The 27,971-nt window shown below is 44.4% G+C and overlaps 8 protein-coding genes across 8 annotated transcripts; 4 read left to right on the top strand and 4 right to left on the bottom strand.

Annotated features, from left to right (window-relative positions):
- Positions 1 to 942: 942 nt before the first annotated feature.
- On the top strand, positions 943 to 3,265 carry C922_03364 (hypothetical protein; the record flags this gene model as incomplete). The annotated part of the gene is made up of 2 exons (XM_008818956.1): positions 943 to 1,003; positions 1,059 to 3,265. The coding sequence occupies 2 exons, from the start codon at positions 943 to 945 to the stop codon at positions 3,263 to 3,265; spliced, it is 2,268 nt and encodes a 755-aa protein (XP_008817178.1).
- Positions 3,266 to 5,921: 2,656 nt separating this feature from the next.
- Positions 5,922 to 6,548, top strand: C922_03363 (hypothetical protein; the record flags this gene model as incomplete). The annotated part of the gene is made up of 2 exons (XM_008818955.1): positions 5,922 to 6,108; positions 6,247 to 6,548. The coding sequence occupies 2 exons, from the start codon at positions 5,922 to 5,924 to the stop codon at positions 6,546 to 6,548; spliced, it is 489 nt and encodes a 162-aa protein (XP_008817177.1).
- A 1,041-nt stretch (positions 6,549 to 7,589) lies between these two features.
- On the bottom strand, positions 7,590 to 9,471 carry C922_03362 (hypothetical protein; the record flags this gene model as incomplete). The annotated part of the gene is made up of 3 exons (XM_008818954.1): positions 7,590 to 8,527; positions 8,773 to 9,036; positions 9,321 to 9,471. 3 exons carry the CDS (start codon positions 9,469 to 9,471, stop codon positions 7,590 to 7,592), a joined length of 1,353 nt encoding a protein of 450 aa, XP_008817176.1.
- Positions 9,472 to 9,946: 475 nt separating this feature from the next.
- On the bottom strand, positions 9,947 to 12,272 carry C922_03361 (hypothetical protein; the record flags this gene model as incomplete). The annotated part of the gene is made up of 4 exons (XM_008818953.1): positions 9,947 to 10,189; positions 10,452 to 11,494; positions 11,695 to 11,887; positions 12,033 to 12,272. 4 exons carry the CDS (start codon positions 12,270 to 12,272, stop codon positions 9,947 to 9,949), a joined length of 1,719 nt encoding a protein of 572 aa, XP_008817175.1.
- Positions 12,273 to 13,312: 1,040 nt separating this feature from the next.
- Positions 13,313 to 15,313, bottom strand: C922_03360 (hypothetical protein; the record flags this gene model as incomplete). The annotated part of the gene is made up of 1 exon (XM_008818952.1): positions 13,313 to 15,313. One exon carries the CDS (start codon positions 15,311 to 15,313, stop codon positions 13,313 to 13,315), a length of 2,001 nt encoding a protein of 666 aa, XP_008817174.1.
- Positions 15,314 to 18,936: 3,623 nt separating this feature from the next.
- C922_03359 (hypothetical protein) lies at positions 18,937 to 22,200 on the top strand (the record flags this gene model as incomplete). Its single annotated transcript, XM_008818951.1, has 1 exon — positions 18,937 to 22,200. One exon carries the CDS (start codon positions 18,937 to 18,939, stop codon positions 22,198 to 22,200), a length of 3,264 nt encoding a protein of 1,087 aa, XP_008817173.1.
- A 1,489-nt stretch (positions 22,201 to 23,689) lies between these two features.
- Positions 23,690 to 24,818, bottom strand: C922_03358 (hypothetical protein; the record flags this gene model as incomplete). The annotated part of the gene is made up of 5 exons (XM_008818950.1): positions 23,690 to 23,837; positions 23,934 to 24,053; positions 24,272 to 24,330; positions 24,480 to 24,536; positions 24,684 to 24,818. 5 exons carry the CDS (start codon positions 24,816 to 24,818, stop codon positions 23,690 to 23,692), a joined length of 519 nt encoding a protein of 172 aa, XP_008817172.1.
- A 948-nt stretch (positions 24,819 to 25,766) lies between these two features.
- C922_03357 (hypothetical protein) lies at positions 25,767 to 27,941 on the top strand (the record flags this gene model as incomplete). The annotated part of the gene is made up of 1 exon (XM_008818949.1): positions 25,767 to 27,941. One exon carries the CDS (start codon positions 25,767 to 25,769, stop codon positions 27,939 to 27,941), a length of 2,175 nt encoding a protein of 724 aa, XP_008817171.1.
- Positions 27,942 to 27,971: the final 30 nt, after the last annotated feature.

Here is a 27,971-nt window from a genome sequence, read left to right as displayed (position 1 = left end):
TTTTTTAAAACATTTCACGCGAAATATGCTTCATGTGAAAATGTTTCACTTGAATATGCTTCAGGCTGAAATGCTTCATGCGAAAGTGCTTCATGAGAAAATGCCTTATGCGAAAATTCTTTATGCAAAGAGCGTTTTTTAAACACTTTTTTTGTATTGAATGGATATGTGTACCAATTTCGCTGCATCTTTGGGAGATTTTAAGAAAAAAAAATAAAGAAAAGAAAAAGGAAAAGAAAACCATTCCCAGTGAAAGGCAGTTTGTTTCGGGTAAATTGGGGAAACGTATCACTCATTTATGCTGTTCTTTTTTTTCTGTACATTTTGTACTCAGTGTTAGCACTACATTTTTGTGCAGCTCTGCATATGTAATGCCATTCTTCGCCTTTTGCGAGATTTGTCCCTTTTGGACCTCTCCACAAATTCCCTCCCCCCCCATTTCCTTCCCACCCCCCTTTGGAGGGGTGCACACCAAAACAAGGGCATACATCCAAATAGCCACTTTCCAATCGCAACAAGCTTCTTCGCACGCACCACAGAAGTAAGCAACGTCTCGAATGAGAAGATATATATTTCTTCCCATACGTAGTGGCAACTTTTGAAGGTACACAGTTTAGCAGCGTAGGTGTATGCCCCCCTCGTGTAACGATAAAAAGAAGGGGAAACGAGGGGGCACACCATCCATTTGCAACTTCACAGAAAAGTTGTGCATATGCCATCGCAGAGACTCCCACACACACACACCATCACCATCAAGACGACTACGAGCACTGACAGTAATAATAAAAAAAAAGAAAAAATACAGTCATAATCCATACGCCTGCACCTACCCGAGTGAGGAAGTCAGGCGGAAGGGGAATGTTGATTACATGAAACCATATTTTGCTAACCACACGTGACGCCGATTCCCCTGCCGACTCGGAGAATCTTTCCCCCGCGAAAATGCTAAACGAAGAAAGCGTAGAAGTCGAACTGGTAAAATTAGAAAACGAAATAAGTAAAGGTGAAAACAGCTTCGAAAAAAGAAAAAAAAAAAAAAAAAAAAGTCCAATTTTCAGACAAAAATGAAACCATATATTACGAAAAAGACGAAAATGAAAACAGCTATTTCAATTTTGCCGTTAACAACTTTAACTACTTTGAATGCTTCTACAATGAGATGTATAACTGTGACTTTGATGAGAAGGAGTTTAAGGCTGACCATTCTTTCCTAAATGAAGAGGATCATAAAGGGGGAAATTACAATTCCCTTGAAATTTTCGAGGCAAAGGATTCTTCCGATGAAGGCACAAACAAAGAGAATGGCAAAGCGAGAGGTGTGGTTAGAAGAGGATACGTCGCCATGAATACTGGGGAGGATGATTCTGTTGATGGGACAATCGACGGGGAATCAACAAAAGGCTCGTCTTCCAATCGAATCGGAAAAAATCAACAACTTAAAAGAGAAAGGTTTACTCATTCCTTTAATGAAGATTCCTCCTTCGAAGTGAACGACGTACATGCAGCCATTTTAAATGCAGAGGAAAAAACTACCAACTATAGTGAAGACTATTTCGGGTTCAATATTGAGCCGTTTAATATGAAGAATGAGCTCAAGGAGGGATACATAGACAAGCATGGCAACTACGTTTATAACGATCCCGACGGTGATGATTTCGAGGAGGCCTGGTTAAAGTCAGTTGATGAGGAAGATCCATTTACCTTATTTTCCAATAAAAAAATGAAAGCAAAAATACACAACGAAACGGTATCTAAATTTGATCAGCTACAAAATCAAAGTCTCAATAATAATGGCCTCTCTGTCAATATTTACGATGCTTTGTATTCTCTATCTTGTCTCCTCATTGAAAAGGAAACACCCATTAAGGCCATGGTCAGATACAAGAGAGATTTGAAGCTCTGTAGAAATTACCTTAATGAGTGCAAACTTAAGTTAGACAAATTCAGCTTCGTTTCGTCCCCTCGGACGAGCAATGAATCTTCGAAAAATCCGAATGTGTCTACGTCCTGCCAAGGGGCAGATGCGGTCCGTTCCGGAACGAACGAAAGGAAAAGGGACGAGGACGGCGGGGCTGCCCCGCGGGGATCAGTGAAGAAGAACGTCTTGCAGGTGAACTTGAAGAGACGGGGAGGGGAAGCGGTGCAGAAGGAGGCGGTGCAGGACGAAGCGGTGGAGGAGGAAGCCGTGCAGAAGGAAGCCGTGGAGGAGGAAGCCGTGGAGAAGGAAGCCGTGGAGAAGGAAGCCGTGGAGAAGGAAGCTGTGGAGAAGGAAGCCCTGGAGAAGGAAGCCCTGGAGAAGGAAGCCCTGGAGAAGGAAGCCCTGGAGAAGGAAGCCCTGGAGAAGGAAACCCTGGAGAAGGAAACCCTGGTGAACGCAGCGGTAGACAGCGAAGTCATTCCAAATGGAGACGCCCAAAATGAGGAGGGTCAGCATGAGGGCGAAAAGAGCGAAGAGACTCCCCATGAGGAACATCCCGCCGAGCAAGAAGGTCATCCCAGCCAGGAAGAACCCCCGTCGGAGGGGGCGCAGGGAGTGGAGGAAGAGGAAAAAGCGGCTAAACGGGAGGGAGAAGGGACTCATGAGGAGAAAAGCGAAGCTGAAGTGAATGACACTCCAGCGGAGGGCGAAAAGCCAAACGAGCTGCAGAGGCTGGAGGAAAGATACCAGAAGATAGCCCTGGACTACAAAACAATCGAAAGGAGGTTTAACAACTTGATAGATTTGACGCAGAAATTGACAAACGAATATAAAAACGTGTACTTCTTGGCGAAGCACGAATGTGAAGCCCTGTGCAAAAAGCTAGAGGAGTCCAAGGAGGAGAGTGTAGACATACAGTGGCAGCTGAGGTGGACTAGTGACGCTAACAAAAATGTCTATGGCCCCTACAGCTACTATGATATATATAATTTAATATCCGTCGGAATTGTCTCAGCGGAAAATCCAATCCAGCTAAGAAGGATAAACAAGGAAAATAAAGTTTTAGAGAATATATGGCAGATGTACGACGCCGTCAACTACCTTACCTTTGTTAGCAACGAGAGTGTTAAGAAAAAGAGGAAGTTGAGTGAAACCAACCAGGTGGACGCGGAAGAAGATGGGAACGACGAGGGGGACAATTCTGTGGATGACGAGTATGACATTAAGAAGAAGAAGCGAAAGAAGAAAGGCCTCATCCAGATATCGAAAAAGAAGGAAGCGTCCTCTACCAATGAGGACGACTCGGACAACGAGGAGGAGGACGACTATGAAAATTATGACTACTGAGGTGGGCAGAACGATGGAAGGGCGGAACCATGGAAGTGAGTGGATTGTGTTGATACGTGTTGAAATCTGCTGATCCGTGGTGTCCCGTGATGTCCCCTGGTGCCCCCTATTGTCGTGCATGTAAGTGAATGCCCCACGCACGAATATGCACAATTAGTCTGGAGGAATACTCGAGAGGGAGGAAAGCGTCGCCTCACCTTGCATCAATAACACACGTTTAGGCCTCCTGCAAGTAGTGCAAAGCCCCAGGACGGTCAAACCTGCAGTGGTATATAAAGCCACACGTGGCACAATTTTTTCAGTCCTAAGCATAGTTGAAGAAGAAGCATTTTTCACCCCCATTTTGCTATCTCATTTTGATTAGCCATATTTTCTTTTTCTTTCTTTTTTTTTTCTGTGTCGAATTGGATTTACCTAATGGTTAAACAGGCGACGAATATGTGAACAGAGTTTTTCGTATTTTCGCATGAAGAGACGTATACCTTTCGGAGGGTGATCATGGATGTAAAAACTGAAACATGTTAGTGGGTAGAAGGATGAGAGGCGTACCCCGCGTTAGCAAAGCGCGGGGGTGCGCACCATGCATATGAAGATGCCATGTGGATATATCTCTATATGCCCATAAACGTAAGCAATGTTCGAGCTGACAAGATAGACATATTACTAAAATTGGAAGCGATGAGAAGCACCGTTGATTAAGGAATCCATGTGCGATGAGCTTAACGTTGTTAGGATGTGCTAACCGGAATTAACCATTCATTTTGTTTTGTTTTTTTTTTATATGAGCAACGCAGGTGGGTGTCTTAAACTGCGATGGTGCTGCTGCTCCCGCGTAGAAAGATCACCCCTTCCCCACGACGTGTACGTATACAAGTACACGCATATACAGTTATGACTGCTATCAGCCACAATTCGCACTGCTGGCGGTTGAACTGTGTCCATGTCCAAATATGCCACTTGCTCATTTGGGTTTATGCCCCAATTAGAGTATCATGTTTTGAATGCTTTACTTTCCTTTATTTATTTTTTTTTTTTTCCTTACCTATGCTTTTTCACCTTGTGCCTATTTATTTATGCATTACTTTTATTATTTTTATTTTATTATTTTTTTTGTTGTATTATTTACAGCCTCTGCATGGCAATGCATATGCAGAGCGTGACGCAAGCACGTTACGTAGATTTAGCTTAGTAGTATATGATGTGCATAACATGTTTCGCGCGTGTGGCTCATACGTTGGCGCCGTGCTGTTCGTCTTCCTCGCGCGCGGCAACGTCGCGTGGGCATGTGGGTGTATATTGCTACCCACATTAGTACGGGCGGTTCATTCAGTTTTACGCGTCCCTGGCAAACTCTGCGAACGAAGCGAATTCAGCAAATTCAACCAATTCAGTCAATTCGACAAACTTGGCAAATTTAGCAAGTTTAGCAAATGTACCAAATGTAGCAAGTGCATCCAATTCGGTTCATTTAGGTTATTTTTGTAAACTGGGAGTTTGCACGAAACCCATTTGGAGAACCGTTTAGCGGATTTCCACCTCACAGGGATAATTTCCCCCGCAGCGCCCGGCAGGATAGTGTACATTAATACGCCCGAAATTGCATTTGCGTTTCGGTTGAGAAAAAATGTAAACAAGTGGGCATACAAAGCAGTTAGCTTTTTTTCCCCTTCTTTCTCCCCCTTTTTTTTCTTTTTTTTCCCCCTTTTTTTTCTTTTTTTTCCCTCTTTTTTTCCCCTTTTTTTCCCCTTTTTTTCCCCTTTTTTTCCTTTTTTTATCTGTTTTTACGTGAATATGACATAAAAAAGAAAAATGGCTAACTGAAAACTCAGTCTAAAAGGCAAAAAAGAAAAAAAAAATATATTAACGTACAGGTGATTTTGATTTGGGAAGGTTTAAAAGGAAAGACTTTTTTGTGGGGAGGAGGTCTTCACAAAACAGGCACTTTTGCATGTATACTGGTATATATATATATTGTGAAAAGGAGTACTTTTTTTTTTCTTTCTTTTTTCCTTTTAATCGGTACAAAAGCAGTTTAAGTTAAAATAAATTTTGCGTCTCACTGGAGTGATGTTTTTTGAACAAATCGCAAGAAGAGGATATATTTTCCACTTTTTACAAAATTGTAATATGAGGATATCAGCATTTATTTTACTTCGTTTTACTTTTTTTTTTTTTTTTTTTTTTTTTTCTTCTCCCCGTGGAGTGGAAACAAGAGAGAAAAGTTAACACCTGTGAAAAATGAACGTACAAGTTTGTACAACAGGCACGTAAGGGTGTATGAAATAAGAATGCGCTAAGCGTGTCCTTACTAAACTGTTGATGATTCGAATATATATACTGTACAGCAGCTGAGGCGTGCCATTTTACAAGACGGGGATTCCTTTCCTGTGTCTGCTTGCGTGTAGTGCGTCCGTATGGACGAGGGAGAAATTCCTACAAGGCTATCTTAATTAATCCCTGCAGCACTCCACCAGCTTCGCCGCGGTCTTCCCCTTTTGGGGTACCAGTTCAACTTCATTCATGCGGTGTCCATTTTTATGACATAGCACGATACCTGTCTACATACGCAGACTGGGTTTTATATACACACCCCTGAGCACCCAGATTGCACACATGTGCATATATATGTAAGCACCCCCCCCTTTTCTTTTTGACCATGTCTCATATGCATTCGTCCTCAAGCGCGACGACCACCACCTACGTGCAAGAAGCGAACACGAGGAACGAACAAAATGGAAACCAAAACACCATTGTGCGGATTTTAAAGCTGACTCCACACAAAATGGTCAGGTGGGACGAAAACACTGTTGACAACGAGAACGCGCAGAAGAAGTCGTCCAAGGGTAAGGCGTAGTGCCGGGGAAGTTCGAATTGCATAGCCACGTGAACAACCAAGGGGCGCAAACAGTCTATCTCCTTAACCGCTTAACCGCGCGTTAGGCAACCTCACTTTTTGCTCCTCCCCCATTTTTTCTGCGTAGTCTGCTGCATATATCACAAGCCCAAAGACTTTGGGGAGAGCTCCGACTCGGACTCAGATTCGTCGGAAGGAGGAGGTAAGCAGCGGGATGCTGGAGGAATGACAAAGGGAATGGTGTCAAAGTACACGATGCTGGGGAGAAAAAGATACGAGCAACCTCACTGTCAAACCCAATGGGAATGCCAATGCCGAACTCTAAATTACATCCCGCTAACCGGTTCACCCTTCCTACAGATGACTGCAAGAGCTGTTCCAAAAAAGATGAGCCCAAAGAACAAAAGTAAGGGCTCCTTTGCACGATGAGCTCAACTTGTACGTGTTGTTTCTCTTCTTTTGTCTTTTGTACATGTCGAATTGTTAGGCATGCCATCTCCTTCCAACCGGAAAGGACTCCGCTGGGAGATGTGCTGCCACGCCGCAGTTGCACATTCTGTACGTTCGTCCCATTCCCCCATAACAGGAAAGAAGAAAACGAAATTAAGAAGTAGAAAAAATTAAGAAGTAGGCAAAATTAAGAAGACAAAATTACCACGTAGATCAGCAGCGGGCGGAAGGGACCCGCAGTCGAAGACGTCTATACATTGTAGAATGTTGCCTACACTCGAAGACACCTCCTCGATCCTAATAATATTTCTAGTGGTCGGAGTACGAAGCCAATTTTAATTTTTTGTAAATTTTATTTTTAAGTAATACTGTAAAAGTAAAAAAAAAAAAATGCGCAGCTTCCATTCTTTCGTACACAAGGAGTTAGCCTTTTTTTTTTTTTTTTTTTTTCTTTTTACTCTCTCCCTCCCAGAGTTACAAATTTGTTTCCTAATTTTTTTTCAATGTAAACATATGTTGAGGCTTCTATCTTTGTTTCCATTTTTTTTTCTTTCTTTTTTTTTTATCATTACAACTTAGTGAATTAAAAAATCGCAACAACAACTTTTTTTTTTTCCCCCTTCGTCATCCCGAAGGGTCGTTTAAGCTATGCCCAACAGTAAAATGACATGAGCGGTTGCCGTTGTTGCAACGGTTGCGCAGTGATGAAGGTGTCCTAAGCGGAGCCACATTCTGTACTGAAACAATTTCTCTTTCTTGTTTTAACAAAATGGAAGACAAATTCGTTTCGTTTGGTGTATTTCAGGGGGACGTTTGGCGGGAAGGTTTCTTCCTTCCTCTCTGTCTCTGTACCTGTCCCTGTCATGCCCACCCGATCCATGTGCAAAACTGGCCAAGCGTTTTAAAAATGGGAAGTTCATCACAAATAACTCTTGGCGGAGGTAGGAGTGTACTGTCCCGCCCCCTTTGCCATTTCGGTAGTGCCGCCTGTTGGAGGAGCAAAAACTACCGCTTCGACGACTATGCATCCCATTTGAAATGGTCAGCAATGGTTAAGTAGAGTGTCTTATTCATTGTGCTATCCGTCTGCACTTGATTCTTCTGTTTAGTACTATCCTGTTTGGGGAACCCCCCAGTAGTCCTCTGCCCCCTGTTCATGTCTCCCTTTTCCTCTTTCCGATTGCCTACTGTTTCATACCCATAGTCGTAAAACATTTGGATCCAAATTCTGTGCGTAATATGGTGTCCACAGTTTACCAAGTACTCTGTTTTTTTAAAAACACAATTGCCATTGTATTTCTCCAGTACATGGAGCATACACTTGAGGTATTCGAGAAAAAGGAGCGTTAAAAATTTTCGAGATTTTCTGAAATTGCATATGTGCCACATTAGCTCATCTTCATGAACTATGAGTCTTTTGTAGTATTCCTCAACAAAATCGATAATGGAGATGTTCTCACTTTTTAGGAGAACTTCCACTCCGTTTGGTACGTTCATAACGTCACATGTGTGTGGCAGTGGATTTTTATGTGTGCAGGATGTTATCTGTTTTTCATTGAAATAGTCTAAGCTGATGTATACTTTTGAATCCATAGAATCTTCTGTAATTACACAGAAGCTTTTGTTTTTTTCGAACTCTTTGGTGACAGGTTGGTAATTCCTTCTATCCACTGGTTTGAGAGTACCCGTTTTGCAGAAAAAATAATTGACGACATTTCTCCAGTAGTGGATATTGGCCTTTATTTCGTCATCCTTGAAGGATAAGGTGTGTAGTATTTTTCGGAGGTAGAGACTTACCACTTCGTTGTCTATCTTTGAGCACTCCTTGAGTTTCATGAGCGTTTTGTTGTCCACGAAGTGGAGGAGGTAGCTGATTAGGTTGTGCTTCACGAACAACTTGGCTCCGTTTCTTTGGTAGAGGGTCTTGTGCAGGGCACAGTTCTCAGGGGGCGGGTTTCCTTCGGGGGGAGGCGCAGTGTAGCAAATGGTATGAAGGGGGAGATGTGGTGAAGAGGATGTCATGCAGGCGATGTGTTGCATGCGATGTGAATGAGATATGGTGAATCAGATGTGCTGAATCAGATGTGGTGAATGACATGTGGAGTACTCCCTTTGGGCAGTATATCCTGTGGGTCGTGCTGGGGTTGTAACCAGCTCTGCATGCATGCCCCTCTGGGGCGCCCTTCTCCGCAGCACGGATTACCTATAATTTCCTTCAAGTACAACTCTATCTTGCCCTCGGCACGCTTCGGAAACTTCCTCTTAATTATTTCCCTAACCGTTTCTAAGGCACTCTCTCGCTCGGCTTGCCCCTCGTCTTGGGACTTCCGACTGGCCCTAAGGTACCGCTTCTTCTGGGCAGTGGCATTTTCACTGTCCCCCTCAGCCCTGCACTTTAGGACCAAATTGATGTAGGTCGATTTGGACTCGATGAGGGCGTACAGCTTTTTATAAAAGCTTCCTTCTTCTGCGGGTTGGCAAGTGGAGAAAGGGGAATGGAAGGGAAAAAAAGGCTCTTGGATGAAAAAACGAAAGAGGAAGACTTCTCTTATATGGAAAAACTGAAAAAGGGGTAACTTTTGTTTTTCCTCCCTTTTGCTGAGCGAATCCAGACTGACGCTTCTATCACGGGGAGCAGACGAGGTCTACCTCCGCCGACCCTCACGCGACTCTAACGCAACTGTGGACGCAGCTGGCAACGCGCGCTTGCCCAGCCGCAGTCCCTACTTTTGCGGCCTTAAACGTACATACTATTCACTACGGTGGCTTCTGCGTCCGTCTCCTCATCGTCGCATGCGCCGTCATCGCTGCTGTCCGGGTTGTTCCTGTCCGGGCGGTTCCTGTTGTGGCATTCTTTCACGCTAGATGCGTCATACAGATTTGCTTCCAACGGGGCGTCCATTTTGGTCACTTTTGTGTTATTCAAGCTGGGTTCGGGGGCAAGGCGGACGCAGAGGGAGTGCTGTCGCTATTCTCATTTGTCACCGTGTTAGCGAAGGCGTTGATCTCGCAACTTGGCTGAGGGGTGCAAAAATCGTAAGGCAGAGTTTACTTCACTTGGGATCTCTTCGCGCCACCCCACTAGCGAAACGGGAGAAAATTAAAAAGGGAGGAAATAAAGTAATTTTTCCCGCAGCAAAGCACCAAATGGGTAGTGTTGCCCTGGTTAGGTTGCCTAAAGCTAGGTGCACACAGAGGGTGAAGAGATTTTGCGCATGCAGGGGAGGGGTGTCAATGTCGCCATGCTTCCCCCGTTTCGCCCGCTTTGGCCTCTTCTCACACGTTGCTCACTTTGCACGCCCTTTCACACCTTTCACACCTTTCACACTTTGCACACCTTGACCGCCTGCCTCGGCTTCCACGCCTTCAAACAGAAGCTATAATTGCAGCGTCACTATTTTTGGCTCAATTGACTTCACCTGGTTCGGGAATGTCGCAATTTTCCGCACAGGTGAGTTGCATTGGGCACCGATTTTTCTTTTGTAAATGCAATAGCAAATAAGGATGCTGACCAAAATCGGGATGAAAATACACACGTATAGGGTGTACAGCCCTCGGTAACCCAGCAGGCACATATCGCATTCGTCGCTGTGTTCGAATTTGTCAAAGTTGATGATGGCCTGGTGGAAGATAGGAAAGAAGAATAAGGAAAAAAAAAAAAATTAGCAAAGTGGGGGAAGCAATTCGGGGGTAGTAAAGGCTAGCGCTCATCCCAGTACAAGCTGTTATGATATCTTGGGGAAGAAGACGGGCTTAGGAAGTGTCAACAAGTGCGGCAATTTCCCCCCCAGGGTGGGACTCTTCCACATCCTCTCGCCGCTGCGCTGCTGTGCCGCTGCGTTCTTGTTCTGCTTCTCTGCCGTGGCGGCTCTTTCCCCTTACGTCTCGCTCAAAGAGGAGGACGACCTCGTACAGCTGCTGCGTGACGTTCATAATGCGCTCGGCGATTTTTTCGGAGGCGATTTGGTTCTTGCTGTCCTCTGCCCTGTCAATGGACAGGTAGAGGAGCTTCTTGTTCGGCTTTAAAAAGTCCAAAATTTTGAACAGAATGTAGGTGCTGAGTCCCCTGGAAAAGAAGCCTTGAAAAATGGGGGGCTGCGATTCTTTGGTGTAAATACAAGACCCCAGTATTTTGATTCTCTCTTTGTTGGAATCCCAATTGGCAGGAAAGATATCCTTTGGAAAAACAAAGTTGTGGATCTGTTCTAGAAAAGCGTCCACAGAGGTGTCCGTATTGACGAGCAGTATCAGACTTAACGTTATGTCTTCATCAGGAGGAAGAGCCCCTTTTGTTATGTCGATATTCTGTGAATAAAGGGGTTCAAATTGGACACCAGATTGACCAGAGGATGATACGGATGAGGAAGACAAAACAGATTCATATATGATGGCCTTATATATCAAATCAGAATCATAGTAGTACATCCGCTTCGTATCATTTTCTATGTTGTACTGTTTTAAAATACGTATTAGGATAATTCCTTCATCTATTTTTAAATCATGTTTGTAGACCCCTTCAACCAAGGGGTAAAAGGTACTCTCCATATTGTAACTCCTCGATTTCATCGTCCCCTTTTTCGTTCGTATGTAAATAGGTACCACTTCAATATAGTGGAAATACTCAAATTGTTCAGCGACTTGATAAAATAAAAAGAGATTTAAGAAAATGAAAAAATTTCGAAGCAGTTTCTTTCCATACTTATTTTTCAAATGAATCTCGTCGTGCACCTCCAGGAGGTTCTCTTCGTTTATTGATATGAAGTCAAAATTGTCCATCACTTTCAGGAACACGTTTATCTCCTTTTTGTAGATATTGACGATGCTCATGTTATGCTGGTTTATTTGTAGCATGCAGAAGTTGAAAAAGTTCAGGGTCTTCCACAGGGCCTCCCGAATTTCCTCCGTGTACAAGTTGGTAGTTACGTCTGCACGGGGGAGTGGTCATATGAGTAATACGTGTGGGGGAAGCACAAAGATTTGGAGCAATCAAGAAGAGAGTAGTTCCCACCCATAGGTAATACACATCTCTGCTGGGTCTACTGAACTATCGCGTGGTGGAAGCCCTATTTGAGAGGGTGCCTCCCCTATTGAAGGCTTCCCCTATGGGCTGGTCCCCCCATCGCACCTGCTTCCTCCAGCAAGAAAGGCACAAGGGTCAGGTGCAGACTCATCTCCTCGACGGAGAAGATGTGATTGGTGCATATGTCCAGCTCCAGGTTGGACACGCGGTTGAAGGTGAAGTCAGACAGGCGCAGCTCGTTGTACATTTCGAGAAGCCCCATGTCGTAGTTCCTCATCTTCGCCTCGATTTCGGCCGTCTGTGTGTGGGGGGGAAGCGAGTGCAGAAGTGGGTGGTGAAGAAGAGGATGGCGAAAAAGCAGATGGTGCAACAGACGGAGTGTCCGTTTGGCCCACCGCGGGAAGTGCCCACTCCAGCTTCACCTCTCGCGCATGCAGAATTACCGCGGATAGTAACAAATCCGTGAGGTCGAACTCGAAGAACAACCACAAGTTTCTGTCCCCCCTCTTCTGCCGCAACTGCAGCAAGTTGTGCTTCACGAGGAATATCGCCTTCCTGTATTTCTCATCTTCATGGGACTCGAAAGCGTCTTGCGTTAGTGTACACCGCAATGCGTTGTAGAGATAGAGTAGGGCGAAGTTCGAGAACCCCTTGGATTCGTCCATCACGATGAAGTTCCGCATGGTATGTCTGATTCTGTCCACGGAGAGGAGTTCCTCTTTAGGGGGAAAGCAAGCAGTGAGAAAATGTAGCCATTGGAGAAGGCGGCGATAGGTGCAGAACTGGCGAGGTGAAGCGCTTCCCATTTTTGCCTTCATTCGCACACAAAAAATTAGGAACCATGTGGCCACATTTTACCCGTCTCACATACCGTTGATAATTCGCGTTGTAGAAAAAAGGCAAACCAAAAGGGAGACATACAGATGGTAGAGTTCCTTCATAATTTCGTGAGTTGGATTGATGGGGGTTATCTAACTCCCGGCATGCATAGAGGTAGGCGGAGAGTAATGGGTAGGCAAAGTAGCCCATATATATGCAGGGCAGGTTTAGAAGCGGGGGGTATAAGACAAATGCTGCAGACATGGAGCGGAGGAGGCAGGCAAAATGGGAAAAAAAAGAAAAAAAAATGAAAAAAGAACAATCTGTATAAGCAGAACAACATGGTGAAACATCCGTGTGGTGTTGCTCCTTTGAGCCTAGTTCACTTCAAAAAAAAAAAAAAAATAAAAATAAAAAAAAAGGACAAATCTGCATAGGATTAAATCCCCATGGGGCGCGGCTGTCCTTCCATCCACGAAAGCGTGCGCACAGAAAGGGGTGTTCCCATGTATACTATCACGAAAACGTGGAAGCGAAAGTGCATCCCGTCCTGCACGTCACTTCTAAGCCTTTTTCTGGTCATCCAACAAAAATATGGTTGATATGTCGAGGTACATTTGCTTAACTTCGTAGTTTACTGACCTTATCGTTTTTTCCTTCACGATGGGGATGAAAAAGCTGATTAGAAGTGTGTGTGTGTGAGGGGGATGGAAGAAGCAGGAATGTGTGATGTCGAAAGGGCATAAGTGATGAAGCGCTTAAGTGTGTAGAGAGGAAAAAATAATCACACAGATGGAAATATACTCAAATGGGGAGGAAAAACAATAAGGTTCCCTCCTGTGCAGTTAATTATGATTATCCTCGCGTAGACACCTTGGCTGGATTGCGCTTCTTTTTTGACTTACTAGTCGATAGCCTTTAGCTTAGAGACCATATTCCTGTCCACTTCGTATAGTTTTTCCTTGGGGGGATTCGCCCGGGATGCGTTAAAGAGCAATTCCTCATCCGTGGGGAAGTGCGAACTCTCGTGTTCGCTCGCCTCCTGGAGGTCGTCGTACACATCATCGCAGAAGTCACACTTGTATATCTTTTTGTAAGAGCAGCCTTCAAAGTTATCAATCGAGTCGTAGTAGTTCTTGTCTCCCTTCACCCGTTCGTCGTCGCCATTGTAGTCGTGGTTATCGCCGTGCTCCGAGTGGTACTTCTCCCCGAGTGGTTCTTCACCGCTTAGCCCACCGCCTATCTCGGCTCCTGGCTGACCCGTGACAGAAGAGCCCTTCCGGTGGATGAGCACCCGGACGGGGTTCCCCTGTGACGCAGTCAGAGGAGACGACGCCGCGGATCGCATGGCGTACATCTGCGCAGCAGATATGATGTTGAAAACCTTCTGCAGAGAAATGTTCTTCTTGAGCTCAATTTTAATCAAATCGTCTGCAATGCTCTGTGTTGATTTCTTACATATATAGTCATACCTGGAGACAAAGGAAAGGACTTTCCCTATGCATGTATTCGTAAGGTCATTAAAAATGACAACATCAAAGTTCAGGAGGTCAGTAGATATGTACTGGTTTTCACTTAGGCTTGGGAATTTCCTTTTATCATCACAAATTAGACAAGACTTTAATTTAAGTGCATCTGTCCTGGAATGGATTCCTTCAATTTTGACGTAGAGAAACCCTACCTTTAGGGATTCTTTCACATCTGTCAGCTTAATTGGCAGAGGGTACGGGTAGCTATTCATAAATAAATACCTGTACTGATTTTTCCTAAATCTTATATCGTTAAATGTTGTGAAGCTAACTACCTTTAGCCAGCCTTGTAGTCCATGAACTCCTACAATTTCTCCGATCACTGTGAATTCGTTCATTATGGATGCTTTCCTACTACTGTAGTTAGCATTTGTGCAATTTGTGCAATTCTCGTCCGTTTTGCCGTTATTTTTGCTACTAATAGGTAAGGTACTTTCCTTTTTATCCGTGTCCATTGCTAGATCCAGCTCGTTGGGCCTGTTCCGATCCGCATAGTAGCTGCTGATAAAGAATTCTGGCAGGTTGAGGTGCTCATTTTGTGGGCCTTTTCTCATGCTATTTGTGAGGAGCAGATCATCTTCAGATTCAATGGATGTGATGGGAGGAAACTCCCTGTGGAGAAGTCCCTTCGGATGAAAATGGTCCGCATTGTTCCCAGTTTTCAATTCGCCTGCTCCTGTTTTTTTTTTTAGGTACCCTGCTTTAGAGTACTTGCTCCTTTTGTAATACTTAGTGTCGGTTAGGAAAATCCTCTCGCATTCTTCTTCCTCCTTCTGCTGGACCGATTCCACAGGTTCGCTTGTTTTATTGGGAAGGGGTGGATTCATGCATTCGCCAGGGGACATTTCATGCTCTCCATCGCTGGTATCACATTTCCGATTGGATGAGAACACTTGGATGGAACGGGGAGGATGTAGTTCCCCTCGGACGCGATTTACGTGTTGTCTCCTCGGACGACCTGTCTGATCACTTTGATTCGTTTCACCTATATGTGTAGCTACGCGAATGAATAGGAAGGAGACTCCCTTCTCCACCCAGTTCCTTCGATCGCATTGGTCATGAAGGCCATATCTTTGCACTGACAATTCATTTTTTTTGCGTCTAGCGGTGAGTCTTCTACGGAGGGGGAAATATTTTCCGGAGGGCTTCTTAACGACGCTATTGGGGATAACGTATTCGGTGCAGGCATACCCCCCTTTTGCTGTGGCAGCTTTTATTGTTGCTCCTTCTACTGTCGCTCCTCTTACTGTGCCTCTTTTAACTGTCCCTCCTTTAACTGTCCCTCCTTTCCATGTGAAGGGAAGCCACCAGCTGGCTAGCTCCGTCAGTGTCAGAACTGCGATAACGTTTCTCAGCCTTGACAAGCATCTTTTCATTTATATATTTCGCGTGAATGGCAAAACTGGAGGGAGAGGGTTTATCACTCTAAAGCGGACCCTTAAGAGGGGACCCTTAAGCAGACCCTGCGCGAGGAGCCATTCAAACTGTAAAACTGCGATAGCTCCATATACTGCTGCCCACCTGAACGTGTTAAGGTGGAACATGCTTACATTCGTGACTCGTTCGGCGTGCTATATATTTTTTTTTTTGGGTTTAAATTGGATTTGCACTTGGCAGAGGCGTACACAGAGTAGGGATGAAAATCTCAAGAAGGGGTAAAGAGGCGCGGGGTGCCCAATTGGGTCCTCTTTGGAGAAGGCTTCTTGTATGAATCCCCAATAATGTAGCTTCACCCCTTCCATTTAAGCCTATCCAATTATATGTCGCAGCGGTCAACCGCTACCGTTTCAAATGAATAGATAACGCGGAAAAGCATTCCCCAGTCGAAATGGGTGATGAATTGACCTTCCTTTTTTTCTCATTAGTTGCAAAAAATGTGATTTTATTTTTTAAGTGAGAAGGTGCGAATTAATTTCGTTATTAAGCTGTAAAGCGTGGCGGTGCGCATTTGTTTGAAGCGAGTGTGACCGGAAGAACAAGCCTCGTTCGTCTTAAGACTGATGTGTTGTTTGATCATTCACCTGTTTCGCTAATTGCCCTTATGTTGTGTATAAGCCACCCGGTGAAGGTCAACGTCGGAAAGGTTTGACGTCAAAAAGAGGCACTCAATCCCATGTCTCTTATGCAAACAAACGAAACACACATTCGACACACCCTGAAGTGCTGTATAGCAAAGCGGTAAATCCTTTTTTAAAACAGAAGGGAAAACATGGGGGTAAAAGAATTTAGCAATGCCAAGTGTAGAGAGTGCAAATACAGATGCTGTTCTTGTGTGGTGATCAAAATATGTATAAGACCAAGGCAGAGTCTTCCTTGGCATTCTCCCCCGGGGAGGGTAAGAGCGATTGTGCTTCACACAGGAGAGGGGCATCACGTGGTGGAATCATCACTGCATAAATTTTATGAATACGCCCAAGTGTCACATAGGAACTCAGCAAATTGGTGAAGCCACTCTTTTAGGAGCAATTATGATGAGGATCTCACCCCAAGCCGAAATCTATTGCGATCCCCTGTATCTTCCTATCGCTTCACTGATTTGCCTATACGTTTTCCGCGCAGCATTAAACTTCAATTCCCCCTTAGCATTTCTTTTTCTCATTTTGTGCATCGCTTGGGGGAAAACTACGTTTGGGCATGCCAAGCCATAAAGTGCGCAGTGTGTATCATGTTTCTTTTTTTTTTTTTTTTTTTTTCCCCTTCATATGGTTATTAAAGCTGCAGCGCCATCGACTGTACGTTGAATGGAAAAAAAAAAAAAAAAAAAAAAAGAAGAGGTGATAAGGAACATGGTGGGAAAGAACAGAAGTGTGACAAAGCTTAGGGATGCGAGAAAATGGTCAAGTCGTTATATATTCATATGTGCGATCGAGTGTTCGAATGGGCATACGTGAGGTAAGTTTAGCTAGAAATATGTGTATAGGCCTCCCGCTGGTGGCTACAAAAAAAAAAGGCGTTTTTTTCCTTTTCTTCTTATTCCTCGTCTTCCCGTTGAGGGGAACACCTCCCTGCCAGCATTCGTATGCAGAGATATGCATACTATTTGCATACAATTGTGCGTGTCCACCACCCGCGTGCATACGCACATAGGCGCATGGGAGCATAGGTGTCTGCGCCATGGCATTGTTTACATATAAGCTTCTCGCCATTAGGATAGGTGGCATCATTTTGGAGTCATTTATATTTTGCGTCCCATATGGCCGCTTTACTTCTCGCACTTGGTTTCATCACTTTTCTTTTTCGTTTTACGTTTTGGGGGGGGGGGTTACCTCTTTCTACGCGTCGTAAATCGCGCGTCCCGTTTTAATTTCGGGCTTTTTCCATTTCCAAAGGTGACAGGTATGGATACAATAATACATGTGCGTACATATGACACCATTTTTATTTTCCCCTCCACAGTTATTCTTTTTTTTTTTGACAATTTTTTTTCCCTTTTGTTAAAATTGAACAAGGTCTACTGGTACATACGAATTAGTTCTGCAGGATTGGCATTATGTATCATTTGAAGAATACGTGGAGTCCTGATTTAAGGACTAAATAAATGCTACTTTGTATGTAAAACCCTCATTTAGGCGTTTTAGCGTTTTCGTGTTTGCGTGTTTGTACGTTTGGGCGTTTATGGACGAATCATTTGTTTTTTTTTTCGCGTTCTCACCTTATCATTTTTTTATTTTTTCATTTTTTCACTCTATCATTTTTTTACCTTTATTTTTTTTACTTTTTCATTTTTTTGCTCTTTGTTTTTCTATTTCTTCATTTTTTTGCTCTTTCTTTTTTACTGTTTCATTTTTTTGCTCTTTAGTTTTTTACTTTTCCATTCTTTTGCTCTTTCTTTTTGCCTTTGATATAGTTTAAATAGACCCTCGACAATCATCCATTGGAATTTTTTCCCCCCTTCCTTTTTGCTTTTTCCATTTCTGCTTTTCATTCCCCTTTTTATTTCTCCTTTTCATTTTCCATTTCCTTTTTTTTTGTCATTTTCTTTTTTTACCACGTTTGAGTTTAGTTAATTCATTAAAGAGCTCTCCCCCTCCCCCGTTCTCTTCCCCTTTAGGAGCATTATATGCATAAGCATATGTTCGTCTGAGCGCACGCACGAATGACGGCGCTTTTGTTCGCTTCAGCATACGCACGTTTGAGCGTATGGGCATGCACTTATCGTGATAAGTAAATTTATATACGGTATGCATTATATGGCATATGTAATTATGCCCAGCGGATATCCCCCCTTTTCTTTCTTTTTTTTTTCTTTTTTTTTTAGCTTACGCCATGCAACACTTAATGTAAGCGCTCCTTTTAATGCGCCTTTTGTTCCATTTCACCGCGCTGTCACGTATAGCTGCATTCCTTTTGCAATATCATTTTGTGGAGTTATATTTTTTTTTTTAACCCCCACGTTTCTTTCCCAATCAAGTAATTAAAGCCCGCGACTGCAGCTGCTGTAGGTAGTTGTACTCACGCGGACATGCGTAATGCAGAACTGTTTTACGCCTACCCGTGCCTGCATGTATGAACTCGTATCGTAATCCGTCGTGCGAGGAGAAAACATGAACGAACGGCTTTCTGTTTGCATTCTTTTGTGCATTGTGTACACCCCGTTTTATCGCATTTTACTCCTTTCTACCCCATTTATTCCTTTTTTTTTTATTTGTTATCACCCTCTTAATTTGAACCTGTGTGTGAAGTTGTACGTGCTCCTCCCCAGCGCGGGGAAACCGTGTATGTGGGTGTGTATGTACCTGTCGTCGTGTGTGTACCTACAGAGTAGCGTCCAGTCGTGCGAGGAGGTATGAACACGCGCACACAGTGTCGCAAACCGTATCGCACACAGTATCCCCCACTTGTATGAGGGGGGCAGGACACCGACGTATTATCGCCCCCTCGTGTGAGAATATAAGCACATAGACGTGTCCGATTGTACACCTTCCCCTCTTTTGTACCTACGCGGTCGTACTTATATGCGTTCCATCCCGTGTACGGCCTAAATTGCCATATACACAAAATGAAAAAAAAAAATATCGCGGCGACCACTAGCTACGGCAAGGTGAAAAGCCGTGTGAACCGTTATGATATGAATGGTTCCTACAATTTTAATGAGTCCAAGAATGGTGGAAAGGTGCCAGGAGGAGGTACTCCGGGGGAGGGGAAGAAGAGTCGGGCGGAGGCGCCCCCCGTCGGTAAGGCCGCCAATGGCGCAGTGAATAGCACCGCGATGAGTAACCTCCAGAATAGCACTCATAATAACACTCATAATAACACTCATAATAACGCTCATAATAGCACTCATAATAGCACTCAGAACAGCACCCAGAACAGTGGCGGAGGAAATCCCCACCATGCGCAGGCGACAAAATATGTTAAGAGCGCCTATCCGTATGATTACAACGCGTACGGCCCCAAGAAAGTTGGAGAGCACAAGGAGAAAATGAAAGGTTCCATGAAGAGTGCGGGTCACGCAGGCGACAGTGGTGCACACGGTGAGGGGAGAAGTAGTCAGGCGACCACGAACAACGCCGGTGTCCCGGATAGTAAGGCTACCCGCGAAGCAGGAGCGTATAAGCCCATTGTGAGTGGCACAAAAGGGAGTGGGGATAACGCAAACGGGGCTAACGCCATTGGGGTGAACCCCAGTGGAGCCAATTTGAGTCACGCAAATGGAGGCAGAAGGCAAAACACAGGGCGGAAAGGAAACAGAGACGAGAATTTAAACGAAGAAGTCAGTCTGTTGAGGGAAAAAATATGCTTTAAAATGCTCAAAAGCATAGATATATACATCACGGAAATAATCATGAAGTCGTCATTTGTTACCGTGTACAAAATGAAGGAAGATGAACTAAAATGGGTTCGAGCGGACATTGAGGGTTTCCTTTACATCGTTAGGAGGTCCATAAAGCCAACGTACCGACTTATAATTACAAACAAAAAAAACGAAAACCATTTAGTACAGGACATCCACGGACGTTTCAACTTGTCCACAGATCAAAATTATATTTTTTATCGAGTACATAATGAAGAGAGTAACCTGAAGAGTACCTACAGTTTGTGGTTTTATAGCACCGAGGAAAAGGAGAAGATATATAGTATGCTGAGAGAGTTAGTGGACAGAGGGGCGGTTTCTCCATCCGTCAGTGGCACCGCTAATCTGGGAAGCTCGGACATTAGCGGCGTTGCGACTGGCGCCAATGTCGGCTATGTACACAGTAAAAATATTAACTTTATACTGTCCAAAGGTGAGAGTAGCGTTAACGAAGGATCTGCGATAGCAGGGATCGCGGCAGGAGGAATCGCAACAGGAGGAGGATCGATTATCGGAGCGAAACCGAACGATTCTTCGTCCAAGAACGTCCTAATGAATGGACACAACGAGGACCTTCTCAAGGGAGGGACGAACCACGTAGGGGTGGTCAGCGGCGGGGAGAACAACGTGCAGAGAAAGGTAAATGCAAAGAACGTCATCCCCATGATGGCACAAGACAGTGGCAGAGATAACGATTATGAAAAGAGTTTTGAATTGATTGGGAATAATAAGCTAGAGAATTTATATGCGAAGATGAACTTCCCCCTGGGTGAGGGGGGACATATACCCCCAGGAGCTGCCAACACGATTTATGGGAATTATTTGAAGCACTTATATAAGGGTAGTGGAGCTGGAAGCGGAGGCGTGAACGGGATGGAGGCCATTGGACAGAGAAGCAAAATGAAGGATGCCCCTGGGGAGGAAGACCTCGCTGGATGCGATTCGAATGTGAAAGGGGTGGCGCAACAAAACAGCGTCGATTTTAATGACAAGGCTGGAAGGAAATTGCTCTACCTCATTAAGGGGCTGCCCATGGAAGGTGAAAGGGGCGATGAGAGGGCCGTCCAAGACGGAAGCCATAATTTGAAAAAGTTCCCAGGGTATGATTTTTACGAGGATAGAAAGAGCGAAGATATGCCAAGGGGTGGTGGAGGTGGAACGAGCAACCCTGTTGTGATGGATCCAAAGGGAGGAGGAGGTGGTGATGATGGCGGCTATACGAATGACAAGGGCAGCGCCATTTCCGGAGGAGAAGCCATCATGAACCTACTTGGATTGAGCAAGAGCGGCGACGTGAAGGAGGACCAGGCGGAGGATAAGAAGAAGAAAAAGAAGAAGAAAGGCGGAAGTGGGGAAGTCCCCGCCGCCGGGGGTGCCAATGGAACTGCAGTTGTGAATGCCAGTGTCAGCGCCGTTGCTAGCGGTGATAGCCAAGGAATGACCCAGATGAGTAACGTGCTTGGTGCCAAAGAGCTCGAGGGCAACATGCAAACCAGAGGGCTTCATCCTAGGGAGATGCAACTGAGGGAGTTGCAGTTTAGGGAGATGCAGCTCAGGGAGATGCAACTCAGGGGGATGCAGCTAAGGGGGATGCAGACGAATGGAATGCAGATGAATGGAATGGTGATGAATGGGGTTCCCATTAATGGACTCCCGCCTAACGGGATACCGCATAACGAACTTCCGCATAACGAGTTGCAGATGAATCACCCGCAAGGGAACGACGTGCAGATGCTCCCGTTCCACGAGGAAGAGATAAACGGGAAGGCCATCAACTACGCAAAGGGAAAATCAGACCGTAGTGAAGAGCCCCTAAACAATAACCATCCCGTGGAGAGAGCCTACCTGGATAGACCATCATTTCAGAATAACTCCATCGAAAGTCTTCACAGCAAAGAGGTCGAAATGAGTAATGGAAGCATGGACGATGAGAAAAACATGACAAATGCTTTGCTTGATATTATTAAGCAAAAAGCTGACAGAGCGAACCAGGTGCACGGGATTGAAGGTATAAATCATCACGGGGGTCATGATGGCATAAACGATTTCAACACTGATTCGTACGACATGTTGTTGAAGATGCAGAGCGCTGGTGGAAGTGGAGAGAGGAGGGCTAAGAGTGGCCATCGAATGACCAACCGGATGGGGAGTCACGTTGGGAGCCATCTTGGAAGCCAACTGGGAAGCCATCTCGGGAGTCACCTGGATACCCGTAGCCACAACGGCCCATTTGATGAGGGCGAAATGCCAGGGAGAAATAACCACCCACGGTACATCCCCCACGATAAGCAGCTGCTCAAGTATGAAGACGAGAGGACGGACAGCTACAACGGCATGGAGGACTATAAAAACAGGAGCATCCTTCTGAGCAGGAACACCATCCATAACGTCATCAGGGAGACTTTGCAGTCGGACGAGTTTGTTAATTTGTTGTGGAAAAAGTTGGTGACGAGCAAAAATATTATGTAACTTTTTTTTTTCTTTTTTTTTTTTTCAACGTACAAATGGTAGCTCGCCCTGCTCGAGCTTCCAGGCGCGTTGCACGTGCGTGTCTGTGTTGGTCGTTTGGATTATTTTGGCCCCGTAGGGTCACTCAAATTACGTTATTCAAACGATTTTAGTCTGTTTTGCTCCTCTTCATTTTAATGCAATTTATTACTCCTTTTTTTCATTTCTTTTTGTGCCATTTTTTCCACCCTACTCCCCTTTTTAATCGGCACTCTGCGGAGTGTAACAGACATACCACGCGCATCACTTTTTTTTTTTTTTTTCATCAAACGTTGGTTTATGCCAGTGTATATACATAGGACAAGACGCAAGACGTATGTCCGCGCATATCCACCCTCCGACGTGCCCGACATGATCCATGCCTGCACACATGTGTACACGTGTAGTTCACGAAAGTGCCCACGTCCCTTTTTAAGTAAACATGGAGGGCCCATTTGCGCACATCACGATGTGCTACCCACCCTTCACGCTTCAGCACCCATGCTGCGTTTGCCTTTACGGCTGTGTTTTACCACTACCTTTATTTTTGCGTTTTATTTTTTCTTATTTTTTTTTATTGTTTTTTTTTCGATGTATTATCCCCCCACCAACACACAAACAGATGAACACCCTCGCCATGTCGCAGATTGTTCCCTTTTGTTTCACCCATTTTTCAGTTTAAAATGCCACCACGTGTGAATAACCCAATTTGAATTTGATCCTTGCGAAACGAAGAAATATGAGTCAAGTGGGCCGCGTGTCCCAGACATGGAATGTAAAATTTTGCAGCTTAAAGGTGCCCCTTTTTTTTTAACTTCAATCTGTCCGTGTAGACCAGAGGCTTTTTCGGGGGATAATAAAAAGCAGTGATGACGTACCCCCCCACCTCCTGTACTTTGGGAGCATTCACCTGGTTGTATATGTTATGTTTTTTCTGTTTTGCTCACGTACAATCATGGTAAGTCATATAATGCTATTCTGCGGTCACTTTGTTAATTTTTTTTTTTTTTTTTTTTTTTTTTTTTTTTTTTTTTTTTTTTTGCACAAATGAGGGGTGCAGAAGTTGGCAGAGATGAAGTGAAGTGAGCAATTCTCCTGGCTCCCACTGTCAAACGGATGGCGACGCGCCTCTGTTCAGGTGAATCCCCCATATGCGGGCAGTAGCACATATAAGGTATATTTTGCAACAAAGGAGGGATGAATGTATATTCTCCACTGCCTTCTCTGCTAGACTGACTTGTGCAGACACAGATCTGTTCGCAACCGAAATACACCTGTTGTATGACCAAATGAGTACAAGGCTTGCTTGCGTTCTTACGTAAATGGGACCTGCTCGGTTATTATGGGGTGGAGTGTGGCACGTTCCCTTATTTTAAAAGGATTGCCTCTTTTCTGGGGAGGCCTTCTCCTGGTTTGGCGGACGAACGGTCTGGATTCCTGTCCGGCATGCGCAAAACTGACCTGTTCATCGTCACTTAGGGTTTGGTTCGCTTCGGTGTTCCATCTCGCGTTGGCTTGCGGGGTTCTTTTCTTCTGCCTTGTTCTTTTCCTCCTTCTTCTCTTCCGCCTTGTTCCCTTCCGCCTGCTTCTCCTGCTCTGCCTCGTCCTCCTCCACCGAGCTGCGTCATTCAAACGGTGCAAACACGTTGGCGCGTGAAAACACGGGGCATATCACAAATTTTTTTTTTTTTTTTTTTTTTTTTTTTTCTACGTACAAATCGCTCGGGGGATCAACATAGCATCTTCTGTAGGTCTCCTTGTCAAGAATGCTTTGTAAATTTATCCTGGTGCTCCTCCTTGTCCAGTTCCTTTGGGGGGTGATGTGTGGGTCCTCTCTGCTGAGTGGGTCGAGCGTGCAACAGGCATGAAGGTAGATTTACTCCGAGAGGACGTGTGGATATGTACTTCTCTTTTTTTTTCTTTTTTTTTTTCGTGACCTTTTCACTGACGCACATTGTAACTACTGAAGGTTTTAACACAAGGAAAATTTTCTTTACGTGTGTAATAAAAAATGGCTGATGAAGGCAGAGGAGGAAGAAAAAAAGAAATTTACCTCTCTAATTTTGCCTTATCGCTGTGCCCTTCGAGCTGGTTATCCTCCGGTTTGTACTTCTAACAAATGGAAAGGTGGAAGGAGAAGACGGGACAAGGATGGGAGGAAGAATCTTGGTGGATGACTCAACTGTTTGCTCCCTCCATGATGAACAGATTGAGGGAGAGAGAGACACACAGAGGAAAAAAAAAACCCAAAACAAGTGTACCTCATTTAGCTCTGTCTTCTTCACCCATCTTTCGAATAAACCCGTTTGGTCTTTTTGCTGAGTGGGGTGTAGTTCGGGGGCGGGGGGGGGGGCATAAACAGGCGCACGCAGGCATCCATTGTTGCATGAACTTGCGCAGACACTCATGCAGACATTGGTGCGTCCACTCTTGCAGCGCAGAAGAACTGGAAATGCTTGTCACACCTTGACCCACGTCGTCACGTATTTTTTACATCCCCTTTTGGCGAACTTAAATTTGTTGTTGGTTTGCCTTTCGGAGAAGTGCAGGGCCCACGCCCGGTGTTTCAGTTCGATATCTTCATGCATGAAGTCATTCATTTTGGGGGGTGGACAGCGGTGTTACTTAAAGTTCTGTACTTTTCCTTTTTCTATTTACCCTTGGGTGTGTCGAATGGGGGTTTTAAAATGACTTGGGACACAACACATGTGAGTTGCGCACACTTGGTCAAGCTGTCGAATCCTGTTCATTGCACCCCTGTAGTGGAAATATTTCCCATTTTGTAAAACGAAGGCGACTTGGCAAAAAGCATCTCACAATTTTGAGCAGAATAATGTTTTTTTTTTTTTTTTTTTTTTTTTTTGAAGTTCTCAAAGTGTTAACATGCGGGATACACAACGAGGAAGAAGTCTCACAAAAGATCGGGGGATCCTTGGAAATGGAAAAAACGACGTTGTGGTAATTAGCGCCAGGGGAGTGCATAACCAGGAGTGTACTCCTTTTTCCGCAGCTGCGAATTTGTGCCCATCACAGGTGCACGAAAATGTATCAACAGGGTCACACGATTTGGTCGGCCATACGATCAACCATCGCTTTGGCAATTTTTTTGTGCACCTTTACCCCCATTTTGAGAAACCCGTTTGGCGATTTTCTTTTCCACTCCTCCCCAGGAGGAACATACTTTATTTGCCTACCACGTTGCAAAAAAAAAAAAAAGAAAAAGAAAATTCAAAGAACCTTGGGGGGAAGTCAATTTGTGTGCGCTCTTCAAATGTGTTCTCTTTTGTGGAGAGGCGATTCACCTGGCCTTTTTTTTTTTCTTTTAACTTTACCGCACGAAGTGGATGGAGAAAAAAATTGGTTGGCCCCTTTTGATAAAGCGCGCCCAATTTGATAATAATGAAAAGGAGAAATGTGGAAGCCTGTCCCGCATGAAGCACTGCATAAGCGTGCGTACCTAAGCTGTAGAAGCACACGCCGTATTCGCAGGAAGGGGCATATCGCCCGATGAGGCAACCGAAGGGGAAAACCTGGATGAGAGCCACACGATGCTGTGTCGTAACGAGAAGCTGATGAGACAACTGAACAAGCTGGGGAGGATAATGGTGCTCCGCAAGAGGAAGAAGGGGCCATGGCACTTCCATCTCCAATACAGCACAAATGTCGGGCAGAGATGTGCACCGAAAGGGAAGCAAAGCTTTAAAGAAATGTGGAAAACGGTTGTTAGGCAGGATTATATAAAAAGAATTATGAACATTTTTGGAGAGCAGAATTTTCCTCCTCGGCGTAACGGAGGAGAGGCTCGGGGACGCCCCTATCCTTGTTACTTCGTCTTGGGGGCAGAAGGCGTGGGGAAGAAGTTTTTCATACACAAGGCGAAGGACATGTTTTTAAGAAGGCAACCCCATGTGGGGAGCGAGTCAAATGGAAATCCCCCCCGAGGAGGAAACCAGAATGGTGTTTCCCACAGGGTGAAACTCCATGGAGGAAACGATGCAACCGGAAGAAGTATTTTCTTCGAGTACGACTTTAAGGACATAAACCAAAACGAATCGGTGATCCCCTTCTCCGTGAAGTTGCACAAATTGGATGAGTTCCTAAGACACAGACTGATGAAAGAAATAAACAGCGACGTGGCAAATGGAAGGATAAATATGAGCGATATTTATGAGCAGTTCATCTTGGGGGAAAGAGTAAACGAAAGAGAAGACCCCCTTTTTGCCAAATTCCCAATCCTATTCAAACACATATTAAACACCCCTCAAATGTATGATTATTTGAATGACCAAGACAGGAAGGACATCGCAAGGTGGATAAACTTATTGGAGATGACAAACTACAAATATGATGATTTTCTTTCCTTTTTAAGCATCCTTTTGAGAAAATTAAATGTAAAATGTTTTATCCGTCAGCTCAATCAATTCAGCGCGTTTTTATATTTTTTAAAAATGTTGGCAGAGTGTGAAGAGTATCAGTACTGTATGGACAACTCGGAGGGAATACTTACCGATTTCTCCAGTGGGCTATTCCTTTATCGTTATTTTTTGTCTTTAATTAACTTTTTACGGAAGACATATGGATACAATTTCTGTTTCGTTTTCTATAATTTGCATTGTTTCCTTTTGGGTCCTCAGCCCGCGCGCAATTTCCACTTTTTTGCCAAATGGTGCGAAGAAAATGTGGACAGACACAACGTCCCCGTCATTTTTCACTCCATTAAGAACATCGAGATGATGAAGTTTGTGTTCGTTTTCAACAATCTGGTGTTGAAGCAGGTTGCAAGGGTTGGAAGCGGTGGAAGTGATAGAAGCGCTCACGAAGAGAAATCACCCCAAAATGGGAACCCAATGGGGCAGAGTCACTTCCCCACCAACTTCCACGACGCAGGGAAGGAACTGCAAAACTATCACCTCATAAGGGAGCACCTAATCGAAATAAACGACCTTTCCTACGACATGGTCAGGTGCTTAATCATTCCTAATTATGTGAAGGACGAAAAGGTGGTCAAATGTATTTATGACATCATAGGGGGAAATGCCCACTTAGTAAAAACAATCTGTGAGGGGTTACACGATCTGAATAGCCAATTTGATGAAGACGAAATGAGGAAAAAAATTGAGATGGAAAAGAAGCAAAACGTTACTTACGACATGGATGAAGAAAGCCAAATCAATCTAAGGAGTAACACCATCGAAGAAATTGTGCAACATCGAAAGTTGGAGCAGCAGAAAGGGTTTTTAAAAAATATACATGAGAACATTCTACACACATTTATCCTAGACTTCGAGAGGAAAGTACGCACTTTCTTTAGCCTCCCCAATGTTGAGCGGCTAAAGAGGAGGGGAAACGACACACACCGTGGGGGAGTGCAACAAGTTGAAGGGGAGACACCAAAGGAGGGACTAACCTATATCCAATTCTACTTCACCATTTTTGAAGCTATCAAATACTTTTTAAAAAAGAAAAAAATCTTCTGTAAAAATATTCTGAATCTAAATAATCCCATCTTGCTTGGTCTCATTGACGTGAACATCATTCAGTACAACTATGAACATGGCTACCTCGAGCTGACCAACCAGCTTTACGAAGTGCTGCTTATTAACTACATGGATATGAAGTATAGGCAATTTCCTCTCAAGTACAGAGCCCAGTACAATATTAACTATGTGCTTAATTATAAGATAATCCAGCACGAGTTTAACTTGCTGGAGTCGCAGGCGTAGTTGCTTTCGGTCTGCATAGAGTGGGAGATT

This window comes from Plasmodium inui, assembly GCF_000524495.1.
Source record: "Plasmodium inui San Antonio 1 unplaced genomic scaffold supercont1.14, whole genome shotgun sequence".
In the NCBI taxonomy this organism is placed as follows: domain Eukaryota; phylum Apicomplexa; class Aconoidasida; order Haemosporida; family Plasmodiidae; genus Plasmodium; species Plasmodium inui.
Note: the sequence above shows the minus strand (reverse complement) of the source record. Positions and strands in the feature narration are given on the sequence as shown.